This window comes from Neopsephotus bourkii, unplaced genomic scaffold (assembly GCF_033783945.1).
Source record: "Neopsephotus bourkii isolate Nb327-2 ecotype Australia unplaced genomic scaffold, CSIRO-AGI_Nbou_v1 NB_1767, whole genome shotgun sequence".
In the NCBI taxonomy this organism is placed as follows: domain Eukaryota; kingdom Metazoa; phylum Chordata; class Aves; order Psittaciformes; family Psittacidae; genus Neopsephotus; species Neopsephotus bourkii.
Genome location: NW_026902241.1, coordinates 3,873,479 through 3,883,594, shown reverse-complemented (window position 1 = coordinate 3,883,594; position 10,116 = coordinate 3,873,479). Strand labels below are relative to the sequence as shown.

Sequence of the window (10,116 nt, the reverse complement as noted above, 5' to 3'; positions counted from 1 at the left end):
AATCATAGGGTTAGGGTTGAAAAGGACTTTAAGATCATGAAGTTCCAACCCCCTGGACATGGGCAGGGATGCCTCACACTAAACCATGTCACCCAAGGCTCTGTCCAGCCTAGCCTTCAACACTGCCAGGGATGGAGCACTTACCACTTCTTTGGGCAACCCATTCCAGTGCCTCACCACCCTTACAGTAAAAAACTTTTTCCTTATACCTAACTGAAATTCCCCTGTCTAAGTTACAATATTGTAACCTGATGCCAAACTCCACACTCCCATGGGGTGAACCCAGGACAGACTTCTCCTCCTTCTGTACCATAAGAGTCTAAGGATCCTACCTTTTTACAGGTGGGAGACCCGCAGTTTACCAAGTGCATCTGAACCATAACATCTGCAATACCTTAACAGTCTTCCAGGATGCTTAAAGAAATGTATGCATAAAAATGATATAATTCTTTATGCCCTGTCAATAAGCCTGATTAGCCTGATGTACTCTCACATCATCAATTCCAGCTCCAGTTCACAGAACCTCCTTGCTAATTTCTCCAGCGTTGTCAGCCTTTCACCAGGTCTGTGAAGAGAAGATAATTGCTGCTTCAATCTCTGCCGCTGGCCTGAAAAGGTTTGATATATTATGTGGCCTGGAAGGAAAATAAGATACATAAAAGAAGAGGGATGGAAAAATTTAAAAGGAATAAAATGCTGTTCCTCCCTTTCTCCCCTTTTAGCAGGTGAATCTGTGAACTCTAGGCTTTATACTCAGAGGCTGCATTTTAACCACTTGTAAGCAGCTAACCTTTTCAAATCTCTTTTCAATATAATGCTTCTTGTGAGAATGCTGCTAAGCATAGTTCACCACATAATCCTACAATGAACTACTATGAAGGCCCAGGACAAATGCAGCCCTACCTGCTAAAAAAGGTCCTTTAGGAAACCTGCTACAAACAAACCTCACTAAATAGCAAAAGGGAGCATGTCCCTTCTTCAGCACCCCTGTGCTGTGAGGAAGCATGGTGGGTAACCTACCGTCGTTCCCCAGCTCCCCTCAGTCCGAGCAGGACTGTCCCTGCCAGTGCCCATCCCCTTCTAAGTGGACCTGATGGGCAGGGTCAGCCCAAAGTGCCCTGACTACCTCTCACCCCTCATATCGGGCCTGAAGGGTCCGCTGAGGGAAAGGGATTTTCCTAAGAAAACAAGTTTCAACCTGTTTTAAATGGAAACGGCAGCGGGAACCAAGCTTCACCCCCACTGCGGTGGCCGAGGGAAGAGGGGACCCCCGCCCACCCCACTCTGACTCCTGCCTGTCCGGGTGTGGCGGCGGGCTGGGGCCGGGCCGGGCCGGGCCTGGGGGCACTTCCCGCAGCGGCCTGGCGGGGGCGCTGCGAGCCAGGCGTTGCCGGGCTATCACGGCGGACAGTGTGCGGCATCTCCGCCGGCTTCGGGCAGCTCGTGGCGGCGGGTGGGAGAGCGGGACCAGCGTCTCCCGCCCTTCCTCGCTGCTTTCGGGAAACGCGGGGGGACGCCTGTCCCAGCTGAGAGCCCCGCTCTGCCCACGAAGGGTCGCCCTTCTGGCGAGAAGGGGCTCGGTGCCGCCACAGCCGTCGGTCCGGCTTTCCCAAGGGCGCTGGGTGGGCAGCTCCCCGGGCCGTGCCTCCTCGGCGCGGTGCCTGCCCATACCTCCCGGGGAAGGGGGACGGGCAAGCCCGCGGGAGAGCTTGCGGAGCGGAGGCAGCCAACCCCCCGCAGCTGCCCGGCCGGGCTTGCCGTGCCCACGGCCCGGCGGGTCTGGCAGTGGCGGCCGGCGGCACAGACAGAGGGCTGCCGCGGGGAAAGTTGAAAAGGCCCCGGGGAAAGCTAGGGAGGGGGCTGGCAGCGGGGTGACGGGGGCGGAGGAGGAGCGGGGAGAAGCCGCACACGGAGCACCGGGAGGAGCCGGAGGAAATCTGCTGGCGGCGTGTCAGGCGCCTCAGGGGTAGGGGAGGAAGGAGGACCTGGGAGGGGAGCACCGCGCCGGGGTACCGCTGGCAGGAGGGGAAAGCCCCGCCACTAGCGAGAGAGGAGGGGGGAGCGCCAGTGACCTGTCGCAGATCAGCTCATCCGCAGCCGCCGGAGGATGCACGGAGCGCTGGCTGTCCGCACGGCCCCGCCGCCGCCACTGCCTCATCCTCCTCCTCCCCGGGGCGGCTGCGGGCAGCGGCGGGAGGGGTAGCGTTGATAGGGGAAAGCGGGGAAAGTTGTGCGCGCCGCGAGTGGGGCAGCCTGCCCCGGAGGGAACAAGAGGGCACTGCTGCCAGTAGCGCGGAGAAAGTGGGGTTGGAAAGCAGTTTGGGGGCTCACTGTCGGCGAAGCCTGTTTAACCATCATCCCGGGGGTGAAGGGGAACTGGGAAAGTAACTCGGAAAAGTGAGTGGGATTCTTATCTATTTTTTTCCCCTTTTTCCTTCTTTTTTTTTTTTTTACTCTTAATCCGAAAGGACCCTTTTCAAAGGAAAGCAAGAGCCGCCGCATGCCCCCGCTGCTGGGAGAGACCCGGGAGAGGCGGGCACCACACGCTGCAGCCTTGCCCGTGCTGGCCGAGCGTGCGGGAGCCCCGTGCTCCCCAGCCTAATCGGGTACCAAAGCAGCTCCCCACAGTAAACAGCTTCATCATGCGACAGAGCGCAGGAAGGTGAGACACAAGCAGAAACAGAAACTAACAGTGAAAGGAAGAGGGGAAAAAAACCCCAGCGACTGCGAATTACTTCCAGAGAAAGTGGGTGGATGTTGTGCAGCAGCGACTTGGGCTTTTAGGGGATGCACCCTTACGGTTCGCTTCTCTCTAGTCCGAGGCTCCCTTCTCCGGTGGCAGAAAGCGGCTGTACTTGGCGGTAGGAAAACAGGAGGAGGAATAAACAGCACGGATTTGTTCAGCGTTTCTTGCTGTGCCCTACTGATCTGCTTTAAGGATTTATTTATTTATTTTTCTCCTGGTGGATGTTGGTATCTTGACCTTGATTTTGAGATCTTTCAGTTGCATCGCAGGTTTTGTGGGTTTATTTCCTTTGGAGAGGCGTGGAAAGGGGGAGGCTGGCTTCGGTGCTGAAAGTTGCAGTCATTATTTTGGAACCAGCATGTGCACCAACATAGTCTATGAGTGGCTGAAGACCCTGCAGCTCCCCCAGTACGCTGAGTCCTTCGTCGACAATGGCTACGACGACCTGGAGGTCTGCAAGCAAATCGGGGACCCGGACCTGGATGCCATCGGCGTGGCAGTGCCCCACCACCGCCGCCGGATCCACGAAGCTGTGCGGCGGCTGAAGGAGGCGGACGAGACAGCGGCGGGGCTGTACTTCACCCTGGAGCCGCAGCCGCCACCGCGGCTGGCGCCCCCCGGCACCGGGCGCTGCCCCCGGCGGGTGGCGGGGCAAGATGAGGCCCGGCGGGGGGCGGACCCCCGGCACCGCCCCGGCGGGCGGCGGCGGGCGGGCGGCGGCGGGGGGCTCACCGCGTACCCCAGGCTGAAGCTGAAGATCATGATCAGGGACAAGCTCATCCGAGACGGCATCAACCTGAGTAAACCCCCCTACTCCAACAAGGTAAGAGGGTTCCCGCCGCACCTGTCCTCAGGAGGGGCTGGGCCACCCGGCTGTTCTGGGGCGGTGGTGGCCGCTGGTGCGGGCCTCCCGCTGGCAACAGGAGGTTGAGTGGCATCCAGCTGAAGATGAGGGACCTGGTTCTGTTTATCTTCTACTGTAGTGGTGGCATTTTCAGAGGAAACATGGTAAGGACTTAGCACCAGCCAGGTGTGAGAAGAGTGGGGCCAATACAGGTCAGATCTGCAATGCTTGTTGGCTTGGTGTGGATTTATGGGGTGGTGCAGCATTGCACTGCCTTTTGGTGTTGCATTTATTTTACCTTAACCGGTTCTCTTAGTCCAGGCTGAGTGTTCGGGGCGTGAAGGCAGAAATTGACAGGGCAGGCTTAGTTTTTGTTTGTTTGCTTTTCTGTCCTGTGAAACTTCTCCATTGTGTTGGAGAGTGATGGCTTCTTTTAAATCTTTTGTTAAAGGTCATATTTTAGTATCAGTTTCTGTTGGCGAAATGGCTGGTGAAGCAAGTGGTAATCTGGATGGAGAAACAACTTCTTCTGTTTCCTGAATTTATTTATTGGAGGATGGTAGTGACTGGTGAATGTGAGACCTGTTCATCAGCTGCTCCAGGACAGGTCTGTCTATCTCTACAACACATGGTCTGCTGAAAGGCCAGGAAAGTGCAGGTCTTGGAATAGTACATTCCAGGTTGATGAAACACAGATATTTACCTAATTCTTATCTTTTGAAAGGTTAAAGTCTAAGACTCGTGTGGTTTGGAAGATAGAAATCGGTATATCTAAAGTTTTCTGTAGGTTTCCTGCTGAAAAAGCTATATGCAGAATAAATAACACATAAACGACTAATACCATGGATGATTTGTGAAAGAAAATAAGGTATTATAATTCATGGTTGCTTCTGAGTTCAGAATGAAGTGCTTCAAAGTTGTTGGATGACCCAAGTTGCCTGTATTTTCTCTAATGGTTTGAAGTCTGATTTTTCAGAAAGACTGAGCAGTTGAAGTAGACCTTCAACTTTTGAGTACTTTTTACCTCTGAGAAGCTTATGAAGGTATGGAGGCAAGGTGGTGGGGAAGTCTGTACTTCTGGCTTTACAGAAATGTGAGGAATTAAAACTGAGAATAGTTACCTGCTCTAGAGGACCTGAGTGTGAGGATAATGAGAAAAAAATCGACTTGGGTAACAATGTGGAAGTGCAGGTAATAAGACTGATAAGGCAGCAAGTTTCAGGACTCCAGTCTTTTAAGAGCTTGGTGATAGAGGACCAATAGTTACTTCTCAAGTAGAGCACAGTTGACTGGTTTGAGATATTTACAGAATGGTTTGGGTTTGAAAGGACCTTAAGACTATGTAGTTCCAACCCACCTGCTGTGGCCAGGAATGCCTCACACTAGACCATGTCACCCAAGGCTCTGCCCAACTGTGTCAGGAGCAATAGGTAATGGTCCGTGGTAAAACACACAAAGAAAAGTACTGTTTGTCCGCTTTGGCCCCTCCCTAGAGAGTCTGCTTTGGCTGCTCCCTGGAAAGTCCAGCTTTGGTTCCTACCCTGAAAGTTCTGCTTCAGAACTCCCCAGAAAAGTCTCAACCCTTGGAGACCTTTCTAGATATAGTTAGCCACTTCTTCCAACATAGGCTGGCCCCTGCGTCAGAATGAGTGTGCAGTTTTGTCAGTATAAAAGCCCGAGCCTCATGCAATGCGGGGGAGGCATACCCTCATACCACCCAGGTCAATGCCCCCACGGGGATGCCCACCAAGGTTGAGCCTGCCACCTTGCACTGTGATGATGATTCTCGGAGCTGGTTTCCTGATTGTCTTCATAGGGTCCTTGGGGTTGGTAAGATAACCAAACATCAGAAGTATCCTTTACTATCTCTATGTTTTCCTATATTAATAAACTAGTTGTGAGTTCTCTATTTGTTTCTCATTTTCTCTCACCTGGAATCCTCGAACTCTGGAACACCAACCTGGCCTTGAACATGGCCGGGGACTGAGCATTTATCACTATATTGGGCGACCTGTTCCAGTGCCTCACCACTTCTAAACTTCCCCTGTTTAAGTTTGAACCCATTACCCCTTGTCCTATGACTACAGCCCCTAATGAAGAGTCCCTTTCCAGCATCCTTGTAGGCCTCTTTCAGATACTGGAAGGCTGCTATGAGGTCTCCATGAAGCTTCTGTTCTCCAAGCTGAACAGCCCCAACTTTCTTAACCTTTCCAATCCTAACCATTTTATGATTCTATGATTTGTACTCTTTTCCTGAAACATCTGTCTGATGACATTGTCAGAGGCAGTGTAATAAATCTGATAGGACAGTGGTCAAATCTAACAATACATCCATGAACATTTACTCTAAGTACAGCATCTTCCAAAAGTTACTGTATCATTTTATAGAGATTTCCCCCCCCCCCCCCTTCCTTTGAAGTGTTATGTCATTGGACTGACACTTTTCTGAAATTGCTGGTATGTATGTTGGATGAAAGAACAACTATGGAAGTTCTGGCTTATCGGTATAGCTACAACACATTGCTCACCTGCATAGCTACATTTTACTTCTTCCTTTTGACTTCATGTATATTTATGGTGACCAGGTCCCTCTTACCAAGTGGATCCTCTACCTTCTCTCTTCTTTACCTCCTCCACAGGAGTTGTAAAATTTCTCAGATGGCAACATGAGACATCAGGAAATTAAAATCTTTGGTGCTAATTTCTTCTTTATCTCACCTTATTTTATTTTGATGGGCATCAGAGCAAGCTCATCTTATACTGCGCATCACTCATCTTTAATTGTTTAATCTAAATGCAATATTTTGAAATAGAGTAACCAAGCTTACTTTCCTAGTTTCATTTCATCCTGTAGTGTCAATGTATTTATTTTGGATGATAAATGCATATAACATCATTTTTTTATAGTAATAGAAAAACTTGCTCCATCTCCTCTGCGTGAATCACTTCTCATTGTAGCATGTTGTAAGAAACCATAAAACTGGCAAGATTTGAGTGTGCGTTGCTCAACATGTATTATTCTGAATGCCACCCACTGTAGCAATCCATCTCCAAAACGGCTTACAGGGAACAGCAAAGATCACGTCACTGTAAATTATTCATTGTATGTCGTTTAGGGCAAGAAAAATGAAATACTGTATTCTTTCATTTAGGAAAGAGTCGTATTATGACAGTGTCTCTTAAAAAATACTTTAGAAAATTGTGGACATAGTTTAATCAACCTGTATTATACTTTGTATATAGAATATGTGGTGTACAGACTTCTGCATGGTGAAAGAAACTGGATGCGTTCTCTGCTGTGAACAGTATTAAAGAATCGGCTTGAGGCTTGTGTCAAGATTTTATATGCATTTATTACATGTCCATCTACAGATAGTTGTGCTGGTACTTTAGAGCAGGGCACTAGACACTGGCCTGTTTGACATCTATGTGCATTTCTGGTGCTGCTGAGTGGCTAACTAGCCACCTACTTCCCTCCATGGCTTACACGGAGGATGCTATCATGTTTTCCTCTTAATGTCTATGAATGGAAAATAGTATCTGAATGGAGGAGCATGCCTCTGTGTCTGCATGTATACATACATGTGTATGCATTTTACTTGTTACCTGAAGAACACAGTTATGTAGTTCTCAGACAATTTTTGATTTATTTTTTTATTTAAACATCCCTGGAAACTGGACGCACCACTCCTGTGTCTTGTTTATACCTTCTTGCTAGCTGCCTGAGCTATAGACACATCAACGGATCAAAAATGAGCATTGGATATGGCTTTGGAAATGTTAAAAGCATCTTTTCGCTGTTCTTCTAGTGTTGTCACTGTATTTTCAGATAAAGGGTGAGACAGCAGAGTTGGAAGGATAGAAATGTATATTGACATGGTAGATTTTAGTTTAACTTAGTTTGATTGCAGTCAACAGAAATTACTAACAACTACTTAAATCTCCTAATAAATCTCTTAAAGATGTGCAAACTTTGAATTGAAGCCATGTGTGTGGGTGACTTCAGACACGGAGAATTATCACAAACCATCTTATTTCTCTGGAGAATTAGAAGGAGGCCTCATCTCTTCAAACCGCATCTTATGTATTTTCCAGATACAAGCCAAAGAATACAGCTGTAACTGAGGAGAACTCTCCAGAAGTCAGATTTCGTTCCATGTTGGTAATGCTCCTTAATACTCAAAGTCTTCTGTTTTAGTTTCACTCCTGCTGCTGCTGGCTGATAGCCTTAGAAGTGTCATACATCTAAGAAACTTATTGTGGAGGTGATGGGCCTGAGTACCCTTCAAACAAGAACCCATGGTACCTCTCCTGGTCAAGTGAAACATCTGTGTCATCTCAAAACATATAGCTGCATAAGAAAAATAACCTTGATAGTTGTAATTCTGTCCTTAATAAGGAACTTAATTATGCCCAGTGTAGAAATAATATTAGTGTCCTTTTGCCATATAGAAGTTCTGGGAGGATGAACTACTGGCAGAGGGAAACCAAAATGAGCTATCCCCTTGGATTCCAGCGAAGATGAACAAAGAAATGCATAGCACTAGTCTCAACCAGCCAGATTAGAGGAAGTAGAGCCTTTACCTCCATACAGAGACACTTCTTGCCTTAATGGGCTTGTTGCAAAATGGATTATGTCCATGCTGGGTTTCAGCAGGAATAATGTCACTAAATGTCACTGTGGTGGGGAAAGCAGAGGAGCACCAGTTGTGTCAATATAAAGACAAGTAGGGTGCCTTGTTGTGGAACATGCCAACAAAAATTAAGTATTCTATTTATCTGAAATATAGATTAAGTGACATTTAATAGTTTACTGGAATTTCATTACTATTTCTGATTGAAATTAATGGCCTGACCTGTTTCTTGAGGAACTTTATTCAGTTTTTCATCTGCAGAGGATTGCAAATGCATTAAAAACTCACTGAAAACATACATGCATTAGAAGCTCCCACTCTAATTAAGATGATTTACTTAACCTCAGTAAAGTTATACTCATGCAGATTTCAATATTTGTTAGAGAGAATAAAACTGTAGTGTGACATATGTATGTGTACGTGATCTCATTGTCAGTCATGGTGATGTTCATGAAGAACATTAAAAATTCAGCTGCATTTGATGTCATAATCTCAAATGTTCAAGCAGATGTAGAAAAGTAAGAAGTCAGATCCAAGTGAATATCTGCTTAAATACCCATCTGCATTTTTGCAAGTTCTGTGCTGATGATACAGCACAGATTTGTGGTTCTGATTAAATGTTCATTTAATCCTTGCCACTACAAAATGAGGAATATTTCACATAAGTTAAATGTTAAGAGGAAAAGGTGCCAGCAATACTGCTTTAAAATACACTTGTTCAGTCTGAGTCTGGGGCTGGATAATGTACTCAGTGCTATAGGTATCTGCACAAGTGAACTCAGTGAATTAAAAATATTGTGCTTTGAAGGAATGACAACACTCACCTACACTAGAATTAAACACAAGCCTTTTTCTAAAGACCTGGCTGCTTTGGAATAACTGCATCAACTCTGTTTAGCAGAGCATTCTCAAATATGCCTTGGGGAAAACTGCCTATTGACAAAAGGACTAATGCGTTAAGTAGTAACAATATTTTCATGACAATAAATTAGCAAAGCTACAGGCAATGTTGAGGAAGTGAAAACATATTTTATTTAAGAAACCACTGAATTTGCCTTTGACTTTGTAACTCTATTTCTTTTAAAGAAAATATAGGACCTCATATATTGGACGGCTGTTTTAAAGCCCCGGTTTATTAACCTCCCAGAAAACAAACTGGAAAAGATCTTCTTCCAATCAGACCTTTATGGCAAAATGTTGCAGAATATGAATAATACAGTACTGCGCTGTATTTGCATTTGAATTGTTCCTGAATATTTTAAAGTGTATTCAATTTCCTCTGGAAATGTTCAATGTAAATCTTCCTGTTTTTCATTATCTCTCAGTTTTGAGGGGAGGAAGATCCCATCTGGGTATATTAAAGGTGGAGCCCTGAGAGAGGATAGTATCAGTGCCACAGCTTTCTCACCCCCTTTCTAGGATCGTGTTAAGTGTATTTTCTCAGCTCTGGTGGTGGTGGAAGGTGGCAGAGGAGAAGGGCAGTGTGTGGCTTTCATCTCTGAAGAACTGTGTGGGGCTGAGCAGCCTGCCACTGTGAGCAGCAGTTCCTCTGAAAGGGGGATCCTTCCTTCATCCTCCACACAGCTCCAGGCTTGAATGAAAAGCAAAACTTACAGGTCTCTGGCCTGGCATCATGCAGTTCCCTGAAGGCTTTTTCTTCCCCCAAAGGACACAATACAGTCAGACTTCTGTCTGGAGTGGCAGAAATCTTAACTGCCAGTTTCACTTCCGCGCACCGATAAACCTGTCTTGTTTTAAATAAGTTTGCTGATTGTAAGTCTTCTTGAGGAGAAAACACATTTAAAGGAAAATATTTCTGTTGATAATGCCACCCCCAGGGCTTCTGTCTCTGCCATATGGAGGATGATGAAGCCCATACACCCAACCATGGG

The 10,116-nt window shown here is 46.9% G+C and overlaps 1 protein-coding gene across 4 annotated transcripts in view; it reads left to right on the top strand.

The window, feature by feature from the left end:
- The first annotated feature begins 1,850 nt into the window (after positions 1–1,850).
- The window catches only part of LOC133225774 (SAM and SH3 domain-containing protein 1-like), a 546,087-nt gene continuing 537,821 nt past the window's right edge, over positions 1,851–10,116 (top strand). For 2 of the 4 annotated variants that reach the window (XM_061378537.1, XM_061378535.1), the window contains exons 1-2: positions 1,851–1,966; positions 2,483–3,569. In XM_061378537.1, the coding sequence (XP_061234521.1) occupies positions 3,105–3,569 (465 nt within the window). In that variant the 5' untranslated portion in view covers positions 1,851–1,966; positions 2,483–3,104. Of the gene's footprint in view, positions 1,967–2,469; positions 3,570–10,116 lie in introns of those variants that run through there. The other 2 variants (XM_061378540.1, XM_061378536.1) reach the window with 2 other exon arrangements.